General features: G+C 46.0%; 1 protein-coding gene across 4 annotated transcripts in view; it reads right to left on the bottom strand.

The window, feature by feature from the left end:
• Positions 1-24,165, bottom strand: part of C1_1H14orf93 (chromosome 1_1 C14orf93 homolog) — a 726,790-nt gene that overhangs the window by 491,515 nt on the left and 211,110 nt on the right. For all 4 annotated transcript variants that reach the window (XR_014980887.1, XM_085650686.1, XM_085650692.1 and 1 more), the window contains exon 2: positions 18,241-19,613. Coding sequence is in view for 3 of the 4 variants with exons in the window: in XM_085650686.1 (XP_085506812.1) it covers positions 18,241-18,921 (681 nt within the window). In the remaining variant the exon portion in view is untranslated. The remainder of the gene's footprint in view (positions 1-18,240; positions 19,614-24,165) is intronic.

Raw genomic sequence — 24,165 nt, 5'->3', positions numbered from 1 at the left:
GGATGTGAGGTGATGAAATGGAATGAGTGATGATTTTTCTTCATTCAGAGTGAGTCCCAGCCTGCAAGAATTGGAGACAGGGCTTTGCAGTAGTCCCGGCAGTGAGCACCAACTTGCTTTTTTTTGCCTGTCATCAAGGGAATAGAAGATTCTTGTGGTGGTTTTCAGTCCTAATGGTAAGGCTTTGAACTGGGAGTAGCCACTTTGAACTACATACACTTCTGATGATTGAAGTGTGTGGGCATATGAAAGGTTGTGCCTTGAAAGTCCAACAAGGTCAAGATGTTTTCCACCTTATGATTAAGGACCTCTCGCCTTAAGAAGCTTAAGAACCTCCTGCAGACCTACAATGAGAAGTGGCTGCTTCTTGAATAAATAGTTCAGCTGACATATGCCTAAAGTGGGCTGCCAGTTTCCTGAATTCTTGACAAGAAAGAATTTGGAATAAAACCCCTTGTTCCACTGTGATTTGAGCAGGGGTTCTGGTCTTTGTGTAGCATGGAGACAATCATGGAGACAATCTCTTGTCAGACACAAAGATGTTTGTGCATTGTGGGATTTCTATTAATTAAAGGGTGCTGCCAGGTGGCACTATGTTGAGACTCCACTTTTCTGATGTGATGGAGTTGCACTCCTGGAAAAGCCAGGGTTCTACCTTCACAGTGCCATGGCCCAAAAGAACTGAGGTGCTGGTGACCAGTCCCAGTGCAGTGGCACTGTCATCTAGAGGCGTCCTGTGATTTGGTCTGGTTGCTTCCATTGCTGGTGGTCTCAAGTATGATGAGCCAGAAGGACACTTGTATTGCAGCTGTGTGTTATAGTATTGGAAGTAGTATGACTGTTGTAGCAGCTGTAGCTGATAGCCAGTGGCTAAAACCCACCTTGAAACAATGACTGCCTCATCCTCTAGCACCATGAATGGAATTAAATTGATTGAACAGCTGCTCCAACCAGCTGTCTTTATCTGGTACTTGCTATGGCCAATGCTGAGTCGAAAACCACTGACTATATGCTTTCATATGCTTTAATGTTGAATGGCCTTGGACTTCTTATATATGTTCTGGAATGCTGGCCAGGTATGAAGAGCTGTCCGACCACATCTGGCGATCCTATTGTCTGAGGATGGCCACGGAATAAGCTGCCCTGACACTGAATAGATGAACCTTTGAAAATTGTCCATTCTGCAGTCTTCTCTTTCAGAAAAAAACTGTGCAGAGAGATTACATGCCTTCTCTAGCCTGCCGGCATTATCATAGAATCTGACTTTAAGTGATCAGTAAAGCCCAGGGGCATGTCCTTGTTGTAAGGAAATGCCTCTTGTTTTCATTTTCACCTATACATTTGTGAACTGATAATGATGGTTTTTCAAATCTGAGAGTGCACTGAGGCCTGCCAGCCAGACCTCAGTGCCAGTGTGCTAACCCCTGACAAAGTGCATGTCCAATTGGCTACCCCCAATTGGCAGCAACTGACTTAATTATAAGTCCCTAGTATATTGTACCCAGGGCAGGTAAAGCAGAGTGTCCACCCAAAGCTGCAGCACTGATTGTGCCACCCTGTGTGAAAACATGCAAAATGGCTCCCAGCCTGCCACTGCAGACTGGAAGGGCAGTGTTAAAACTGCTAGTTCGACTTTGCCATTCAAACCAATGGAAAAGCCTCAACAATATATGTAAGCCTGTCCTAAGGAAGGCCTATCGAGCCCTAAGGCAGGGTGCTGTATAGTATTAAGTAGAACATGTATATTTGATATAGGTCCTGAGGGCAACACTTCCAAACTACCGTTTTGCTGTGGGTGAGTCAGTAGCCCTATTGGCTAACACAGAGTTACTTGCTGACCACTAAGCCCGGCTAACTTCTGAATGGGACTCCTGAGATGGGTACTGCAAGGTATCAAATTAATTGTGGCACTTCTAGAGAAATGCAAATTTTAGAAAGTTGCCATTCTGTTACCCAGTTTGTCCAATGGCCTCACATGGCTAATGACTACCAGACAGTTTCTTCCCTTCTGAGGAGTTGTGTAAACAGCTCCCAGGCTTCGAAACATAAGCAGCCTGCTACATGGCGAAGTGTTTCTTCCTCTTCACAGAAAGCCACTCAGGGTGCTAGCATAAAAAGGCGTGCTTCTAAAGCAATGCCGCCTTTGGTAGGCAAATGGCAATCACACTCTTGAGGGGCTGCCTTTGTTCAGGCTGGCGGCAGGAACAGAGAGGGAAGACCAATGCCCAAACTGGTTTCTCTGTGGGCGTGCAGCCCACAGGTAAGCACACCTCTAGGGTGGGCTACCTAGCTCCTAGTGTATCACACGTTAAGGCCGCACAGCCATACCATATAATACACCCAAATCGTTACACTTGTGTTTGTTATACTTATCCAAATGTGGAACCATTGATGCCACGTTTTCAAGTGTTTGTATGATTTTGAATCATTCCTGCCAAATGTGAGGTACAACGGGTATGGCCTTAACCGTCTTCCTTCTTAGAGTATAGAAATCATGGAAAAAGTAGCTTCTTTAGAGGAAACTGGTAGCTTATAGCATTTTCCAAGCACTGGAAAAGCCAATAAGTATCATCTATGCAAGAAATATTAGAATTTCCAATGTGTTTTAGCCATGTTGTACACCATGTGGCTGCTGTTCAGCATGGCTAACAGTTAGTGGCGTAGCGGAGAGTGGTGTGAAGTGTCGTAGAGTGGAATTGAGAAAAGTGGAGTAAGTGTTGTAGAGTGGAGTGGCAGAGTGTGTCGTCTATTAGATAAGCTTAGTGTGGAGTCATGTACAGTGGTGTACAGTGGAGTGGCATAGAGTGGACTGGTGTAGAGTGAGTGTTGCAGAGTACAGTGGTGTAGAGTACAGTGGCACTGAATTCAGTGGCATACAAATTGCAGCGCCGTAGAATGCAGAGACATAGATTAGAGTAGTGCAAAGTACAGTGCAGTGGTGCAGATTGCAGTTTCGGAGAGTGCAGTGGCACAGAGTGGAAGGGCGCAGAGTTGCATGATGAAGAGTAGTGTGGTGTAGAGTGCAGTGGTGTAGAGTGCCACAGAGGGGTGCAGAGTGGAGTGGCATAAAGTTGAGTGATGCAGAGGGCAGTGGTGCAGAGTAAAGTCAAGTGGCATAGAGTGCAGTGGCGGACAATAGTGCAGAGTAGTGTAGCACAGATTGGTTCAGAGTAGAGTATAGCGACAGAGTGCAGTTGCATACAGTGCAGTGGCATAGAGTAAAGTAGCGTAGAGTGGAGTAGTGCAGAGTAGAGTGGCGGAGAGTTTAGTGGCAGAGCGTGCAGTGTTGCAGAGTGGAGTGTCAGAGTGCAGTGGAGTAGAGTGGCGTAGAAAGCAGTGGTGTAGAGTACAGTGATGCAGAGTATAGTGCAGTGACAGAGTGCAGTTGTGTAGAGTGCAGTGGTGCAGAGTGCTGTGGATAAGAGTAGAGTGGCATAGAGTGCAGTGGCATAGAGTGGAGTGGTGCAGAGTGGTGTGGAGTGCAGTGGTGTAGAGCAGATTGTTTCAGAGTAGAGTAAAGTAACGTAGAGTGGAGTGGAGTGGTGCAGTTGTGTAGAGTGGCATACAGTGTAATGGTGTAGAGTATAGTGGTGTGGGGTGCAGTGGCATAGAATGCAGTGGTGCAGAGTAGATTTGAGTGGCATATAGTGGATTGGCGTAGAGTGCAGGGGCATAGAGTTGAGTGTTACAGAGAAAAGTGCATTTGCATTGAGTATATTGGCATAGAGTGCAGTGTTGCAGAGTGGCATAGAGTGGAGTTGTACAGAGTATATTGGTGTGGCCTAGACTGGAGTGGTGGAGAGTACAGTGGAGAAGCAAGCAGTTGTATAGAGTAGAGTGGCGAAGAATGCACTAGCATAGTGTAGAGCAGTACAGGGTTGAGTAGAGAGGCGAAGCGTGAAGTGGCGTAGCATGAAGTGGCATAGAATGAAGTGGCATAGAGTGGAGTGGTGTAGAGTGGAGTGGTGCAGAGTGCAGGGGCATGGAGTGGTGTAAAGTGGAGTGGTGCAGAAGTAGAGTGCAGTGGGGTGGAGTTCAGTGTTGCAGAGTGTAGTGGCATAGAGTGCAGTGGTGCAGAGTGCAGTGGTGCAGAATGGTATAAAGTAGAGTGGAGTGGCGCAGAGTGGAGTATGCATGTTGTGTTAGCACACTGTAATTACAGACAACACATTTTCAATTGAAATGACCATTACATTTGCACAGACATACAGTTTTACTAATAAACTATACAGTGCACAGACGAAAATGGGTGGAAATTGCATCACCTCAGTGTAATGATTTGTTTTGATCATACTAAAGTATTTGTTTCCAATACACTTCAGAAATAACAAAAAATGTGCTTCATTTGCATTCCTAATTCTGATATATTCTGAAATACTTACACAGTTCATTTAAATGTTGTCGTGTGCTAGAAAAACACTCTTTCCTAACCCGCTATCCAGCAAGATTGTCACATAAATCCTCTCACTTTGAAGTAGAAGAAAGAAAAGTAAACAAGCATCCTTGGAAGACAGCTCCTAACATTTGACCTCAGTCTTTGAAAGCACAGCAAAGGTGACAAGATAAGAACAAGATTTACAGGCCTGTTTACCGAAAGGGAGCCCTCAGAAGGATAAAACAGCGACTGACATTTGATCTCGGTCTTTGAATGCCCAGCAAACGTGGCAAGATAAGAACAAGATTTAAAGGTCTGTTTACAGAAAACAGCTTGTGGAAGAATACCGTAAACACGGTTTAGGCAACTGGAGGAGCGAACTGAACCTGGACAGCCTAAAGCAAATAAAGTCAGCAAATGAAAAGCAAGAAAACGTGAGTTACACACTGCTAGAGCGGGTAGTACAAAATTTTGTAAACCTCCCCTATCCTGTATGAAAATACTAATTAAATAATCTATTAACTATAATATTATTAAACAAGTTTGCATGTTTTATTAACCAACATAATTAACATTCGAATTACACGTGGGATTTGCATTTGCATGGCTAAAATTACTTTTATGACTAAAATTTGTACGCATATTAACAATAGTATTAATAGTATAGTATAGTATTGCGAATGGTAATTAGAATATTGCATGGTATATGTTGCTTTTGTAATGTTGTCCAAGAGGAGGACCAAAAAGGTGAATATAATGGCTTTAAATGTTGCTATACGCTAGATAAATACAAGCACATAGAGGGATTAGTAAGGGGTTAATATTAGATTCATTATTTCTATGTATTAATTACACCTTTGTGTTTGTTTCACTTAAATTAGCACTTGGGCCTAAAACCAAGATGGCCGCCGACACCACACGACGAAGTGGCCACTGTTCCACAAAGCGCGGAGTAAAATGCGCACGCGCAAGAATTCTCCTAAACCTCATCACGACCTTTGGTCCGAGATGTACCCGAGCAAGGACAGAGTGGGCTACCAGCCAAGCCTAGATAACAATCGACCTTACAATAAAACCGGAAAAAACTTTTTTGTACAATTTCATGACATCACCCCTCGAACTGTACTGAAAACTAAAATTTGACATCGGACGATCTCAACCAGCCAATCAGGACTGTCCAAAATTATTATATTGTATCTTCTGTACTACTCTTTATTATGAAAGAACTAGTAGAATAGACAGGGACAAGAGATTCTCTCCATCTTTTCGAGATTCTGAAGCTTTGGCTGATACTGACGCTGACGTTTTGGACTGTAACCTGCCGAGCTAAGAACTATTGAGCTTTGGCTTGCTTTCGGACGAGTTACGACAAAATTATGCAGAGACAATGAATTAGAGGACTCCAAATAGCCAGATTAGGTAAATATGATGATCTGCAATGTACTCAAATATTGATATGAACTTTCTAAACTTTGACGAGACAAAATGTAAATTTAAATTCATTATGAAATATTAGATAAATATTTATTGATAAACGAGAATTCATGAGTCATGAGTTTTATTTAAGAGATAGATTCTGAAGTCTTAAAATGTGTTTTAGCTGGTTCTAATTCGCCATCAACCAATCCAACTAATTTGGTCCATCGACCGAAGTGGGAGGAGTGCCTTGATGTTTTGGGATTAAGGATCTAAAGGCGAGAGGGCGTTAATGTATATTTTGTAAATGATTTTTCCTTCCCTATAGGTTATAAGCTGTTCCCCTCACATGTCTGGAGCGTGAACCACTCATCCCTCCTGCGTGCGGACCCTTGAATAGGTTGTGTGAGTGTTGGTTTTATGGGCCCCACCAATGGATGCATGTATGAATGAGAGTGTGTGATGGCGGGTCTGCGACGCAGGGAGGATACCGGTATAAGTTTTTTTTTTGTTCCCCGTTTTCTCCCGGTCTTCTGCTCTAGCAACACTCCACAAATCCAATAGCAAGCAATGGGCAGAATGTATTACTAGGTCTACTTTCTGTAAGTCCCCAAGATGTCTTCAGCAAACGCAGAAACCTTTGCTGTTGAGTAGGCTGTAACCTAAAAAGGAGCAGAATCTTGTGATGTAGTCCAGAGCAGCCGCAGTCCGTGCAGCGAAGAGCGGTGGGGCGTGAAGAGGGGGTATTTCGACGGACGATGACTAGGGAAAATTAATTACTTATTTCATTTTTGCCTTGTACTCGCCTGTCGAAATCCCCCCCAAACCCAGCCCCACCGCTCTTACCTGCATGGGCCGCAGCTGGTCCAGGGACAACCCACCAGGTTGCATCAGAAACAACAGTCATCTCGTTCTCCTCTAACGTCAGCCGGTATATCATCTTACACCTCCCTTCTTCTTCTTCTTCTTCTTCTTCTTATGGTTTGTCATCCTGTGTGGTGTACACTTCCACTTGACAGAAAAGGACCTTGAGGAGGTAATAGAGGGTGTTGAGGTGGAGGCACCAATGGCTGATGTGTGGAGGAAAATGGAAACCTGGTTGTGGCTGTTGTTGTGGACGGACAGGAAATCCAGGGCATATACTGGTGATCTGACAGGAATATGAAGGACTTGTGGATCCTTGCAATGACTACCAACAAAAAAAGGATCATACCCGTGGCTGTAATCCAGGGTCCCATGCTTGCACAGTATGCCCCTTGATGTGGGCAGTAGGTGTGACAAGTGTCATGTCGCAACTACTGGTCATCAGGATCAACATAAAGATCATGGCCTGCATCCTTAACAGCATTGTCCTTCTCTTCCTCTTCCTAAAACTGTTGTTTTATCCTGATGTGGTCTGTAAGTGGGTCCATAATATTCTTCGTCCTCGGTCTCCTCCTCAACTGCAGTGTTGAGAATTTTGGGATAAGGTTGGACAGAGATTTTGATAGGTGACACTTGCTCTGGAAGGAGTAACAAGGTAGTGCACTTCCCAAAAATCAGTATATGTCTCTTGTTGGACTTTTACCGATGAGGTTCCTCCACCGACAGGAGTGTTACTGACGATGATAACACTGATAGGAGCAGGGTCGACAGATGTATAGTCGAAGAGTATATTACCAAGGGGATACCGCCAGGAACTGCTACCAAAAACAATCGGCTCACGAACAAAGCTAATATTGACGTGAACTTGTTTGTTGATGGTATGGATAAGTCATGAGTTGATTGAGAGCCCCTTATTGGCAAGAAAATGACAGCTTCTGCTGTCATTCCGACAGATGCTTTTTTTAATGGTGACTGTTAAGAAGGCTGTGCATCTGTCAATAGTAGAATTGCCAGCTATGATTTTGATGGGATTTTCACTGGTCTCTAACTTTTGGACAGACTTTTTGGAGGCTTTAGAATTGAGCTCAAAACCAAAAGAAAAAGCCCTCAGATTATGCCGTTTTTGAGGCATCTTCGGCTCCATATGATTCCTTGATTGAGCTGTTTTGTTTTGTGAAGGTACAGGTAGGGCACTCTATGCAGATTCATCCCTAGAGGGGGCATCTTTAACATTGGTTGCGTTGAGGTGTTTTAGAAGTGAATTTTCAGTAGATCTTTCAGTTCTTTGCCTTGCGGTTAGGGTATAAGAAATTTGTGAATGCTTTTTGTGGGTCATGGAGTAAAGTATTTTCTGCGCATCGATGCCACAAGACATAAAGAGCACATTCAGTCTCTTACATGGTCTAGGCTCTAAAGTTACCTCTCTTTAGGAGCAGAGGCTACAACAGGGGCCTCGAATTTAAAAACATATGTACTTGTTCAAAGGAAGGGATACATCAGAAATCTACTTGTTCTCTAAAACAAATCCACTTGTCCCTTTTAGTGCCATGAAGTATGTGGCAAATTATGGCAGTGACCTCGCTATCTGTCCTTCTGGAGGGGAGGATAAACAGAATAAACAGATCAGGTACACCCTTCCTAATAACACTAAACACGTTAATCTACCAGGGGCAACATGAGGAATCTGTCTAACAAAGGTCTTCAGTCTGGAAGTGAATACTACCTGCAAAGTTTGCCAGGAGATTTTTTCTAAAACGTGCAAAGGCCCTTACCCACCAGGATGGCAAGCTTCATCCTAAGGCACCTATTCATATGTTAAATGTTCTCATTATATCAGACCTCTGATAATAGCCTCTTTAATTATATTAAGGCTTATTTTATATGAGGGTTTGGATTTCAGCAAGGCTCTGATTTTGCCACCTTTTCATAAATCTGCCTACTAGGGCAGAAGGAGGCGAGGAAGTTGGAATGCCCTGTGGGTCTCTGCACTCCTACAGTCTGACATTTTTAAGAGTATCCTACAACGACACTCCGACCCAGGAATTGCAATGAAGCAGGTCATGTGACCTCGCTGCCTGACCCCAAAATGGCGATGTGCAATCACACAATAGTCCATTCCTGAATCAGATTAATTCACTCCTCACCAATTTCACTACTTCCACTGCCAATATTGTCTCCAGAACCAGACAACCAGCAAGCAGTGACGCGCTGGCTGCTAAATCCAGGAGGCGCAGCACTTCTCATCGCCCTAGACGCATGCGATGCCTGGCCCCAAGATGGCGACTTCTGCCCTCCCCTAACCTCCAGCTTTCGATCTAACCACCGGACCTTCTCCACAGAAACGCAACAACCAATGCCTTAACAAAGCACCCAAGCTCCCTCGATCAACCCTACAGCCCCGTCACACTTAATGGCACAAGGCGCAACGGCCTGAATCCTTAACCGCCGCTACCTGTCTTTAACGCGATGCTTGGCCCAAAGATGGCGGCCTTGGTCCTCCCATTATCCCTACTCATCGGATAAACCCTGGTCTCTAGCTAACTGAACCTCAACACAACAATCGCCCAAACAACTTCCCTCACATTCCCCTAAACAACCCTGCTGTCGCTCCAGCCTCAGCAACAAAAGGCATGGACGTTGTAATCCGGACACAGGTGCCTGCCATCAACTCGATGCCTGGGTTGCTCCAGCCTCAGCAACAAAAGGCACGGACATTGTAATCCAGACACAGGTGCCTCCCATCAACTTGATGCCTGTCTCAAAGTGAATGATCCCCATCTATCCATATCCTATGGATATTGAATAAAGCACTGGTCTATAGACGTAATCTCCAATAACCCAAGCACCAACTATCCCCAGTCTCTCCAATCATTCCCCTACAGACGAGCTAGCCCCAGCCTCAGTAGGCACAGGCGATACGAACCAGATGCCTGTCTGTTAGACGGCCTTTGGGCGCCAACTATCGCCGTCCCACCCGCTGAAACACCAGACAGAACCGACTCCCCAGACCCCCCAAACAATCCTCCACTAGCACCTTGACCCAACAACCATTGCCCTCCCCAAGACGGCAGCCCCAGCGCAAAACACCTCCAGCCCGATTGGATAACGACCCTCTCCAACTGTCCCCCAGACACAGACGAGTAGTAACAATCCCCGACATCCCCCTTACCCCCGCCTCCTTCTCCTGCAACCAGCTGAAACCTCGGAAGGGTCCCCATACAGCTAGACCCAAGCCACCTAAATAAGATCAAGCCCCGACACCCCATCCTAACCACCTTCCCTCCTCCTACACCTTCAGTCTTGGGAGTCCGCTGAGGGTCAACACTCTGACCCAACCTGAATCCAGTTAACACAGGCTATAGACACTAATTGCTGAACTCACACTGCCAGCAAGAAAATAGTTAGGCTCGGCATAAGCCAAACAGTCGAAATAGAGCTCTGAGGAGCTACCCTCCTCCCCTTCCCAGATCAATATGTCATCCGCCACTTCAACGCCGCCCCCCAACCCCGCTACACATAACTGCCTAAAACCTCATGGCCCGAACTCCTTCTCAATCATTTCCCCCCTCAACCAATCTCTAAAAGCGAATAAAAACTTCAAACAAAGACTAATTAGACAACACTCAGAAACACTATTCGTGGACATTTACCACTGCTCCTCTAAAGGCCAGCTGAAAATGGAGCACATTTTCCATACGGTAAATTCATTCTCAGATCACATCTCCCCATAACCAAAACAACTAACACCCCATACAGCTGGAAACTGACGACCGCAATCCCCAACCTCCCCAGGCGTAGCGGCAACACCTCTGTGACCATATACTCCAACAGCACAGTCCTGATCCAAGCCAACAACGGCAACCTAGATGCATTTGACTCACTCTTCCCCTCGCTACGCAACGCCCCCTTTCACACACGTCACCCCAGCCTAAATAACTCCCTACCCTACGAAAGACCGACCTGCTGGATGCTATCACAACCTAATCCCACACCCAACACTTACAACGCCAACCTCACCCTCCTAGACCGCAACCTCCCCTCCGTCCTCCCTGCACCGATCGCGCGCTCTAAATACCACCTTACCAACACAAACCGGAGGTACGCTACAAGTGAGGCTCACCAACCCTCTGATGATCGACACCTATCCCCCCGCTCCTCACACTGCCTTCCTCAACAAACAACCAGCGCCTCTAACCCGCAATCAACGACACCAAGCTCCCTCTCGCTACCCACACACAAGAAGAGGTTGCTGGAATCACGGTGTAAATCCCCCCACCCATGGCTACCTACAGAGACAACATTGGCACGAAGACCAAAACCCACTACATCAAAGACAAGCTCTCGCCCTCTTGAGACGACCCCCCCAGAACACTCCTACCCCTGCCACTGGGGAGACAACGCTGTGTCTCGCTCTGCTGGAAAGCCAGCTACAAAAGGTAATACAAGGCCTCAGAGAAATCCTAAAGAACCTCTCCTCACCCCGAGGGCCTAGCCATCACCCTCACCCGACTCCCACTACTACCAGCACTAAAAAATGTAAGTTGGAATATGTAATGGGAGCTATGGAAAAAATTAAATCAGGATCACCTGTAGATCCCATACCACCGCACTTCCTTCCAATCATTGCACCTGTAAGCTTGGATCACCTCACTGATCTATTTAATAGTTCATTATCACAAGCAGTTGTTCCTAAGATATGGAAGGCCGCCAGAGTGAGGCCCATCCTAAAACAATCCACCGCAGATCCTAATCTCCCAATAAACTATCGTCCTATCTCGCTCCTCCCATATTTTGGGAAGATGCTTGAGTTACTGGTCAATAGACAGCTCCTCCCTCATCTGGAAAGCCACGATCTACTGGACTCATCTCAGTTCGGTTTTAGGGCCGCCCACAGCACTGAAACTGAGCTGGTCGAAGTTACAGACAACATCAGGCTAGCTTTGGACAGAGGCCAATCATCTTTTCTCGTCCTGCAAGACCTATCCGCTGCCTTCGACACCATCTCCTACAGCATTTTAGATCTAAGACTCTGGGAGATTGGTGTCTGTGGGAAAGCCCTTAAATGGCTGAGGCGCTACCTAACTGACCGAGTCACAGCTATCCAGATCGATGACATTGTCTCCAACAATAGGCCAGTAAAGATGGGAGTGACACAAGGCTCTATTTTGAGCCCAATGCTTTTTAATCTTTACGTAACTCCACTGGCCAAGGTGATCAGATCCTACGGCTTTGACATAGTGTCATACGCAGATGATACTCAGATTCGGATCACCTTGGGCCCAGATTCAGCTGACACTAAGTTTCGTTTTAAAAACTGCATGACCCACATTGACAGGTAGATGAATCTAAATCATCTGCAACTAAATGGAGGTAAATCTGAAATAGTCCTCTTTGGCAAAGCACATGAACACTGGTCAAATGACTGGTGGCCTCAAACCTTGGGACATTGCACAGTGCCAAAACAATCAATTCGGAATCTAGGCATCCAAATAGAAAATCAATTGTCTATGAAAGATCAGGTCAACCACCTAATTGGCTCCTGTTTTGGCATTATGCGTAACCTGCGTAAAGTCTTTCAATGGCTCCCGATGGAAGCCAGGAAGCCACTAGTCCAAGGCTTGATTATTAACCGTATGGATTACGGTAACGCTCTGCTGTCCTCAATAAATGAATATCTTCTTACTAGAGTCCGGGTCCTGTAGAACACTGCCGCCAGATTGGTGGTGAACCTCCCCCCAAGAGTCCCTTCAGCTCCTAGCTTGAGACTTCTTCACTGGCTTCCTGTCAGGAAACGGACCCATTTCAAGATTCTTTACCTAGCCCACAAGAATTTACACGACAAGGGTCCTGGATAATGGAAAAAGAAACTCGCCTGGTACCATCCATGCAGGACTCTAAGATCCAGCAGCAAATTCCTTCTAACACCTATCAAAATTTGTGCCACGAGAATTGGAGGGAGATCTTTTTCTTTTCTTGCACCCGCCCTCTGGAATAAATTACCCTTATGCTTACGCGCCATCTCAGATCACAACTGTTTCCGCAGGGAAATAAAAACCTGGCTGTTCGATTCTTAAATGGCTTCTGTCTAAACCAAACTCCTGAGCCTCCGCAAAGCAGTATTGAGACCTTCGGGTGATATGCTGCGCTCAACAAATATCCCTGATTTGATTTGATAAACATCAAAGGCCTCCCAAGGCTCTATGGCCCTTTTGGAACACAACCCCACTCCGGAACCCGACACAGAGACCCAAAAGAACAAGAGCTGCAAAGCGAAGCGTTGGATTTTGCTTCCTCGAATGACACATCCTCTACCATCACTCCAAAGTCACAGATCCAGGTCATCACTGGATTTAGAAGAGATCGTTCCCCACCCAGATCTTCAAGACCCCCCGCCTGCCTCACTAATATTCCCAGGGGCCCCCTAACGAAGAAACTCAGAAACGGAGGGACCGCCACCAACTGCATGCTCATTAACTGCAGATAAGCCGTCAAACACGCCACAGAGCTAGCTGAAACCATCCATACCCATGACATAGACATCACGTTCATCACCGAAACATGGCTAAACAAGCTCTCCTCCCCAATCATGGATATGCTTGTGCCCCCAGGCTTTACAATCATCAACAAAGACAGAAAAGATCAACGTGGAGGGGGTATAGCAATCATACACATGAACACCATCTCCATAACTGAAACGGAGGCCTTCAAGTACAACACTTTTGAATGTCAAACTGTTAACATCAAGTCGAGTGATAACAGAACACTATCCTGCCATCTCCTCTACCAACCGCCAGGCAACACCACCTCATTCAGAGAGCACCTGTCCGACCTGATAACTCACTGCGCACTCCGGGACTCCAGTAATCTAATTCTAGGTGACCTCGACCTACACTGGAATGAGGAAAACAACTTGCTGATCCATTCCCTGAACAAACTCCTACACAACAACAACCTCACCCAACATTGCTCAGAGGAAACCCACACCAAAGGATCAATCCTGGATGCCATCATTGCCCAACCTGACACAGTCACGATCGACCGCACCCTACCCGTTGACTGGTCCGACCACCACATCATCCTATTCCGCATCAACCAAACGATCCTATGCCTCCCCACAAACAGGACTCCCCACACTGGGCGAGAAACCTAACTCTGATTCCCCCTGACGTCCTGGAGGAAAGGATAAGCTCTCTCCTCCCTATTTCCTCAGATGATCTCTCCACAACAGAACTCACCTCACACTACAACACCACTATGACCTCCATTCTGGACCAGATAGCCCCCTTAAAACAAAAAAGAGCCAGGAACACTCCCTCTAGATCCTGGTTCAACACAGACATAAACGCCGAAAGAAGACAACTTAGAGCCACAGACAGACGCTGGCGGAACAATCCTTCCACAATCCTCCTCGACCAACTCAAATCTGTATGCAGGAAGTACAAAAACCATATAAAGTGCGAGAAAACCTCCTTCTTTTGCAATGCTCTCGATAACGCAAAAAACAGGCACAAAGAACTCTTCACCCTCATCAAGCAACAAACTTCCAAGCCACCTTCATCCTCAAAACAAGTCCTTTGTGAGAACTTCGCCAATTTTTTCAATGACAAAATCACCAAGATTGACCTCTCCCTGGACGTCAACGGCAGCCCCCCACCTTCAGCAGCCCGGCCACAGGGTCTGAAAATACCACACCCAAGCACCCCCCAACCACTGGAAATCCTTCAACCCCATCTCCGAAACAGAGATAGTCAAATTGATCTCCACCTCTAAACCTGCATCTCACGCCCTGGATCCTATACCTGCCAACTGGCCAAAAAGCTCAAACTCTCCCTAGCACCGCTCTGGACCAAAATCATAAACAGCTCCTTGAGTACCGGAGTCATACCTGACTGCCTCAAAGTTGGCCAAGTCACGCCATTACTAAAAAAAACAGGCCTCGACACCAACGATTTGAACAACTACAGACCCGTCTCCAATCTCCCTCTCCTTGCCAAAGCCCTGGAAAGATGCATTCTCTTTCAACTGACTCAACACATAGACAGCATCAACCTTATGGACCCCCACCGATCTGGTTTCAGAAAAGGTTGCAGCACAGAGACAGCGATCCTTAATTTCATAGATGATATACACAAGTCTCTCGATACAGACCAATGCTGCCTACTCATACTCCTGGACCTATCGGCAGCCTTCGACACGGTGGACCACAAACTACTCATTAAAGTACTCCAAGAAAGGTTGGGAGCTGAAGAGGTGGTCTCACTCTGGTTCGCCTCCTTTCTTCAGAACCGCACCCAAAGAATCTAAATCAAAAACTTCTCGTCGGACCTTCACCCTGTCAGCAGAGGTGTCCCCCAAGGATCAGTTCTCTCCCCACAACTTTTCAAAATCTACATGGAACCCCTCACCACCATACTCAAAAAATCCAACATCCCCTTCCACCTCTTTGCTGATGACACCCAGATCTATCTTGAAACCTCCTCCATCGATGACATTCAGAGACTCAACAACACTCAAACGAAAGTCCAGGACTGGCTTTCACTAAATCACCTGAAACTCAACCAAGACAAAATGGAAATCCTCCTCATTTCCAACCTAAGGAGAACCCCCGAGTCCCAGAATGGCTAAAAGCAATTGATGCTCTTAAAGGCAATCTCACCTTGGCTGACTCAGTAAAATCGCTGGGAATCACCCTTGACCCAAAATTAGACATGGTCAAACACATCAAGAACACAGCAAAGAGCGCTTTCCTCAACCTGAAACTACTAAACAAAATAAAACCCTTCATTACACCTAACGACCTCAAACAAGCTACTCAATCACTGGGGCTATCTAGACTACACTACGGGAATGCAACCCTCATGGGTACAGCAAAATCACATTTAGTGCCCCTTAGATCAACCCTGAACGCAGCAGCAAGAATGGTCACAGGAATAAAGAAATTCGAACACATCTCGCCCGCACTCAGAGAGCTAAAATGGCTCACAGTGGAAGTGCGTTCCAACTTCAGAACTGCCTGCCTCATAGACACAGCCCCCCGCCTACCTGGCCTACAAACTCAAGAAGGCTGGTCAGACAAGGAGCCTCAGGAGTACCAACACTCTACTCCTCATCCCTCTGAAAACCTGCAAACAAAAAACCGCATCCCGATCCTTCTCTGGAAATGCGCCCAAAATCTGGAACTCCATCCCAGTCCATATCAGGACCACACCCTCCTTTCCAAAATTCAAAAGGCAGCTCAAAGACCTCTTCCTCGATCGTTCTCTCCCGAAAGGATAGCCACCGCCTAAACGCACAATGCTTGCACTCTGCAGCACACAGACACTCTGACATTAAGACCTCTACCTCATTGCCATCCTGACCCCTTCCTATCCCCCTCTTCTAGGAAGGAGGAGCGGCTCGAGTCACTGCGTACTCCACCACGAGGATATGTTGACTTCCTTGCTTCTATTGGTGCACTTCACGCGAAGACTTCCAATATGCCATGAGTCATCATGTTTACTACAGCTATGCTGTGTGATTTCCTCGTTTACAAATTGTTGTAAAGCGCTCAGATATCTTCGGGTCTGGCCAGTGCTATATAAAAGTACGTAATAATAATAAATAATAATAAAGTATTCACCAACTCCGCTCCAATCCCTTCCTATAGTGGAAAAGGTTGGAAATATACCCCTGACAAAGACCGGAGTAAAACGTTTTCCAGGATAGGAAAAGGGAGGTGTAGCAAAACTGAATTTGCAATCACTCAGCAGATTTCCATTTGAGCAAATACGCATGTAAATTTGCTCATGTGTAATTTAAATTCACAAAACTTTGCTAGGAGTATGGATTGAAGGCCTACTTCTGTACTAACACAAGAACTTACACCTATTCATAACCCTTGTGACTTTCTTTAGGAATCGGGCCCCTCATTTTTGTGATGGTTTACAGTGATTTTTCATTATTAATCATTTTTAAAATACTGGTATGCATCAAACATGTTTTACTAAATAATGCTGTGGGAAAATGGTATGTAATGTTGCAGAACTGTCTAGCTAGTCCGTTTTTTAAGCTACAATTTTGTGTACATTTTATTTTGATTGCAGACAATCACCAAACTTGCTTTCATGTTCATGCATTTCTTTGCATCAGGGACTATTCTGAGAACTTTATAAATATCCTCAAATTGTCACATTTTGCACACATATGTAATGGTTTTCATACTGGCCGCATACCTTGTACAGAGACTTCAGACCAAACAGAACGCCGCAGCCAGATTCATCCTCTGCCTTCCCCGATGAACCCACATGGACCCTCAGGAAACTCCACTGGCTTCCTGTACAGACGAGATGCCAATTCAGTCTGCAGACCCACGCACACAAGGTTCTACACAACCAAGGACCTGCCTACATTAACCACTGCCTTAACTTCCACCAACCATCAAGAAGACTGCGCTCCGCCTCCCTTTCACTTGCCCATACTCCCTGCATCTACCAAAGCAGAAGTGGAGGACGCTCCTTCTCCCACATCGCAGCAAAGACCTAGAACAGCCTCACCACGTGTCTGGACTTTCACTTCACTTCCGGAATTCTGAATGGCCCTCAAGACCTGGCTGTTAGAATAAGCCTCCGGGGCCTGCAAGCGCCTGGATAACCTATCAGGTGATTAGCCGTGCTTTACAAATCCTGATTGATTGATTGACTGGAATTATTATCAGTAGTATAAGCTGAGCTCACCACATTTCCTTAGAGCTCTTGCCTTAATAGTATAGGTGTTAATAAATCACATATACAAGTTTGAGCGACTTATACAAATTGCTATAAACCCTGTCTTAGTTGTAGACAATCTTCTTTCACCGATCCATACTTTGGTACTGTAAACTGGCAGCTAAAGAGTTTGTGCTGCAGGAGGTTCGCTTGACTTGTGTAATGGAGAAAACAAACATGAAAACCTGCTGTCCTAAAGCCAAACAATATTTTCTAGCCATCTGGCAATAAAAAGCGTTGCAGAGGTGAAGAGAGAAAAATCTAAATAAATATTATATACTAGACTTAGCTGAGGAAATGGCAGAGCTGGCAAAGGACTTCCTTCACATGGGATATGCAGTAGAAATGTAAAGTGTAAAGGTCTATGGAGGGAGTTGAATGCAGTGCACTCTCACCTCACTGGCTGAGGTTTGGGTGTATTCCAATGAGGTGATCAGGCTAATAAATTAACACTGTTTTAAAGCCTTAGAAATTCGTTAATATTAAGCACTGCTATTATAAAGCACGATGATAAAGACACTATGAAAGATTCCAAAGCTGGAGAAATGTAATTTACTTGGTGTTATGCAGTTTCTAGGATCCAAATCGTCTAACTCATCATGCTGTACTGTTGGAAAATAAAGTTTACAAAGGACGTGTCTTGGCTATCCAGCTGGAGAGCAACAGTACATGAGACAGTGCTGATCACAGATACTGACGGGATAACGCTGACTTTTTCGAACCTGAGAAAAAAGGCTTTAACATAAGTGAAATTGGCACTCACATCTTTAAAGAATAAGCACATGCTTTAACACTTGCTTTAGCTCACCAAAAGTTAATTGTGCTGGAGCTGATTAATCTTACCGGGCTCATATGAGGTGCCCCCTCATTGGCCAGTCTCAGGTCCCTGGAGGTCTTCTCAATCTGGAATGATGGATGCCCTGCTGCGGCAGCCTGTGCAGCCGCTGCTGCCCCAAGCTGCCGCAGCTCCTCGATGAACACTCGCACGTTGCCAATGCTGTCAGCCTCATCCTCTGGAGACTTGCAGGTGCCTTCTGGGGCTGCAGACATCATCGGTACTGTTTGCACTGTTGACGCTGCTTGTGCGGTAGATGTTGTTGGCACTGAAGATGCAGTTTGCACACACGATGATACTTGCACTGCTGGTGGCATCTGCCCTGATTGAAGCTTAACAGGGGGGTGTGGGGTAGTTACCAGAGTCTCCTTGCTAGGTTTGATTATTTGCTTCATATCCCCTACCTCTTCTTGCAGCCGAATCAGGATCTCATTGTTGGACTTGGCTAACCCTAACGCAGCCTCAGCCAGGCCTGTGGTCTTCTCAACCCGCTGATAGATGAGATGCAGTAGTTGGTCTGTGCTCTGCACGGCCAGTCCTTGTCCTGATATGCTTACTGGGGTACAGTTGATAGACGAGGAACCAGCTTGGGGGGCATTGTTTTCGCTCTTGAACGGGCAACTGCAACACTTTGCCTCAGTTCCAGCTCCACTAGGGGGAGAGAACAGAATAGTGGCACTGAACGACATCTTCCCAGAGGATACAGAGGTTGCTGCAAGGACCGTAGAAAACTTTGTTCTAAACCATTACAGTCCAGTGGCAAACCAACAGTATCCTTTTCAGAACAAGTTTGTCTGCATTCATACCACAATGCAAATGTTCCTCTGAGTGACATGCCTGCATAATCTCAGTGACTCCCTCCATGTGGAAATAACTCCCATAATGAGAACTCTCACTTACTAAGAACATCGCCAGACTCTATGGGTGTTGTTTTTGGTCCTCAAGCATACTTTCACAGTTGAGATGATGCTCTTCTGATACAAATTAATTCCCTGATTACCAGAAACATCTTGCCTCCCTTCAGAACTTGTGTTTCCTTCACAGCAGAAAAAAATCCTATTAGAAATCCTTTATATGAACATCTTTGAAAACTCAGAGCAGCTCCTTTCTTTCCAGAAGAGTTTCCAGTGTGGAAGACATCTGGAATATGGGCAGACATAATTTAAAGTGGAACGGTTTCACAGACCCTTGGAGGCCTCAGACGACAGGGCTGACATGAATAATACTTTGGTGAATAGTGTCCACTACAAATCCAAGAAGTGACCACCACATTTGCTTACACAACTGCTGCCGAGGTTCTGGTGCTTCCACCCTGTAGCAAGACGAAGTGTTGCATTCATCGCATCTGCATCCAAGGTGGTCTGACCATTACAGCTCATGTCTAGGGAAGCAAAGTTTAAGGAGTAAAACGGAACAGATCTTCTCTGCCACCAAATTAGGATGTTTTGTATCGGAGAAGCCAGATAAAGGTTATCTATCGCACATAACACTCTATTTCATTGCACTCTATGATACACAAGATAACAAGCGCAAGCTGAAATGGTAAAACAAACTTTTGTACATGTGTGCACAGAGATACAGCGAGAACATTTAGTGCACCGGCAAAAACAGGTAAACACTCTTCACACACAAAACCAGTACAGAACATGGAGGCGTGCTGCAAGCTTCCCTTGCACTAAAAATGGGTACAGCACAAGCAGCAGATTACTCCCAAGCACAGCCAGGTACAAAACGGGCAGCAGCAGGCCCTCAGGCACACAGAGCAAATACAGCAGAGGCTGGCTGCAGCAGTACAAGGTTCAGTAATACACAGAACACCTATAGCACATGCAGCAGAAGTGATCACGAACATTGACATTAATACATCCTTTTCTCAAACTATCACATAGAGCGCGGCAGTCGTGCAAGCTCACTCGTTCACAGAAATGGGCTGGAGGACTGAATCCGTGTAGGAGAGCTGTCAGTGTGCCATTTAAGGGAAAACACGGTGTCTTCATGTGTGGGTTAATGGGGAGTGGAGTGGACTGAAAAGATTTCTACATGTATCCTCCATCCCAGGTGGAGGGTAGCTGCGGCATCCAGGGTGCTGTTGAGAACTAGGTAGCTAGAATACAGGAGGAGATGCGGTCTAGTGGCTAGGTTCCTGATCTTGAAATCTGGGATCTAACCCAGCATGTGACAAAAATAGCACTTCTGTTGGCTCTGCCTAAAAGTTTAGATATCCATAAGTGCAATAAATATATAAAAATACAAATATTTAGTATGCTGTCACAAGTACAGGTTTAAATTTACATCCTGTTTTTCTCATCTGGTCTCACGTTGGTGTCAACGTACTATTTTAACAACACCATCTCATGTTTGATATGTTTGTCCTACATAAAGAAAATGTCGTCTACAAAGCCAATTTGTGCATATCAAGTATTAAGATAAGTAATAGCCTGCAAGTACTATCACTTTTCTTCGCTGTAGGTCTCACTCACGTGCTCATAATCCATTGGCGTTACAACAAACAAATGATGGACGGAATGCTGACAATGCAGACATTCTCCCCCAGTCAAGAGATCTGGGTTAAATCCATCGTTCTTTTGCCCAATACGCCACCCCAATTTAGACATGGCCATATGCAAATCAGTCTTGACCCTGTGCCTCATGGGAACAGTCCAGCCCGAACTGCCAAGCCATGTCTTCCCTGGACCGGAATCAAGCATCCTAGGACCGGTTTCTGGCTATCAGCCGTCATCAGCCAGGATAGCTTGACTCCAGTGGCGTAGTGAGCATGGGACCCACGTCTGGGAATACCCTTCCCACTCGGGGTGACAAATGCTAAAACAACAATTGATGGACAGAATGCAGAACAATGTCATACATTCACCCCAGTACAGAGATCTGGGCCTAAATCCATCGTTTTTTTGCTCACCATGCCATTCCAGTTTGAACCCAGCCATATGCAAATCAGTCTTGACCCTGTGCCTCATGGGAACAGTCCAGCCCGAACTGCCAAGCCAGGTCCTCCCTGGACTGGAAACAAGCATCCTAGGACCGGTTTCGGGCTTTCAGCCCTCGTCAGCCAGGATAGCTTGATTCCAGTGGCATGGAGAGCACGGGACTCACGTCTGAGCATACCCTTCCCACTCGGGGTGACAAATGCTAAAACAACAATTGATGGACAGAATGCAGAACAATGTCATACATTCACCCCAGTACAGAGATCTGGGCCTAAATCCATCGTTTTTTTGCTCACCATGCCATTCCAGTTTGAACCCAGCCATATGCAAATCAGTCTTGACCCTGTGCCTCATGGGAACAGTCCAGCCCGAACTGCCAAGCCAGGTCCTCCCTGGACTGGAAACAAGCATCCTAGGACCGGTTTCGGGCTTTCAGACCTCGTCAGCCAGGATAGCTTGATTCCAGTGGCATGGAGAGCACGGGACTCACGTCTGAGCATACCCTTCCCACTCGGGGTGACAAATGCTAAAACAACAATTGATGGACAGAATGCAGAACAATGTCATACATTCACCCCAGTACAGAGATCTGGGCCTAAATCCATCGTTTTTTTGCTCACCATGCCATTCCAGTTTGAACCCAGCCATATGCAAATCAGTCTTGACCCTGTGCCTCATGGGAACAGTCCAGCCCGAACTGCCAAGCCAGGTCCTCCCTGGACTGGAAACAAACATCCTAGGACCGGTTTCGGGCTTTCAGCCCTCGTCAGCCAGGATAGCTTGATTCCAGTGGCATGGAGAGCACGGGACTCACGTCTGAGCATACCCTTCCCACTCGGGGTGACAAATGCTAAAACAACAATTGATGGACAGAATGCAGAACAATGTCATACATTCACCCCAGTACAGAGATCTGGGCCTAAATCCATCGTTTTTTTGCTCACCATGCCATTCCAGTTTGAACCCAGCCATATGCAAATCAGTCTTGACCCTGTGCCTCATGGGAACAGTCCAGCCCGAACTGCCAAGCCAGGTCCTCCCTGGACTGGAAACAAGCATCCTAGGACCGGTTTCGGGCTTTCAGCCCTCGTCAGCCAGGATAGCTTGATTCCAGTGGCATGGAGAGCACGGGACTCACGTCTGAGCATACCCTTCCCACTCGGGGTGACAAATGCTAAAACAACAATTGATGGACAGAATGCAGAACAATGCATGGGGGAGAATGTCTGCATTGTCAGCATTCCGTCCATCAATTGTTTGTTGTAACGCTTTTCGCCCTAAGTGGGATGGGTATTCCCAGACGTGGGTCCCATGCCCACTACGCTACAAGAGTCAAGCTATCCTGGCTGATGACGGCTGATAGCCAGAAACCGGTCCTAGGATGCTTGATTCCGGTCCAGGGAAGACATGGCTTGGCAGTTCGGGCTGGACTGTTCCCATGAGGCACAGGGTCAAAACTGATTTGCATATGGCCATGTCTGAACTGGGGTCGCGTAGTGGGCAAAAGAACGATGGATTTAACCCAGATCTCTTGACTGGGGGAGAATGTCTGCATTGTCAGCATTCCGTCCATCAATTGTTTGTTGTAACGCCATAATCCATTGGCGGCGCTTGTGTTCAGGGGAATCTTTTACAAGATTTTACGTCCTATAACTGTTTACTGGCAACGTAAAGGAATGTGTGTCAACATATTTTTGTGTCCAGTTCCCAATGATTCATTGCTGTCTTATGTAGCGTTTGTAGCAAATGTGCTTGCATGGACTTTTTGCAGCTGCTTTCACATGTATCAAGTTTGTTTTTGTGTGATGTGCAAGATACTCTGAGAGGGTGAGAATGGGATGAACGGGAACATTTACTGCAAAGAGTGCAAGACATCGAGTGGGTGAGCACAGGTTGAAAGACACCCTGTGACATTTACTGAGAAGAGTGCAAGATACCCAAACCGTGGAAGAACAGCCCTGTGGCACTTATTAGGAAGTGTGCAAGCTATCTTGAGTATGTTATATTCATCAATGACACGTGTTTTGTTGCAGCATCATCATCAGAGAGTTAGCCTGGACAGCATGTGCAGTTTGGTGTAGTATTTAGGGTTTTTCTGTGTGTGCGATTGTTCCATGCAGTTTTGAATCTTTGAAAGGGGGCTATGCGGTGTAGTATTTCTGGGATAGTGTTTGTGTAGGGTGTAGACATGTCTGTTGAGCCTGTTTGGCTGTTTGCAGTGTTTTTTTTGCAATCATGGTATTCTCTGAGGTCTTATTTGCAGTTGTGTCTTTTAGGATGTAGAGTTTTGTGTTAGGCTGTGTTGTTGGTTGGATTATTTGATGTTATGCCATTGGATAGGTGTGCGTCTTTCATTTTGTTCCGCAAGCAAGCAGATGTGATGAGTCCTATCTGTCTGGACACCAGGTGATATCCTAGGATACGGGTTCCTTGAACAACCCGAGGCAGAGCAGTGTGGAGAAGGCGACCTCGTTTAGTAGCCTTGGCGATGCCAACCCTGTTGCAGACCTCACTAGTACGTTTCAGTTCACGTGGCTGGCGGACACCGGGTGAGTGTGCATCAGGGACAACAGCAGCAATCGATGACAAGTGATGACATCGGAGGCTGCTTGTAAGAAGCTTGAATGAAGCGCTGATGTGTGGATAACAAGATCAGTGTGCCTGGCTTTCACCAGTGTTCACAGCCGCATAAAGCACGACAAAAGAAGCACGAGGTCGTTTATCATTACCTACTACTCTTGTAATCCCAACAGAATAATTTTTACTAGTTTCACTACACCAAAGCAGAAAAAAAGGTTTCACGGCCATTTCATTGAAGGGTAGAAGATTCAGGTGCGTGGATCTATCGAGAGAGGGACAGCTGTGTTTCAGGGATATGAGACACATGAAGAGACATGTGTGACATTCGCAACACCATTTCCCACAAAAGACATCTAGAAATTCCACAAAAAAGACCCAAACTATTTGTTCAGTGAATGCTCTAGAAAC

The sequence above is a fragment of the Triturus cristatus genome, chromosome 1_1 (genome assembly GCF_964204655.1).
Source record: "Triturus cristatus chromosome 1_1, aTriCri1.1, whole genome shotgun sequence".
In the NCBI taxonomy this organism is placed as follows: Eukaryota; Metazoa; Chordata; class Amphibia; order Caudata; family Salamandridae; genus Triturus; species Triturus cristatus.
This window is presented reverse-complemented; position numbering and strand designations above follow the sequence as displayed.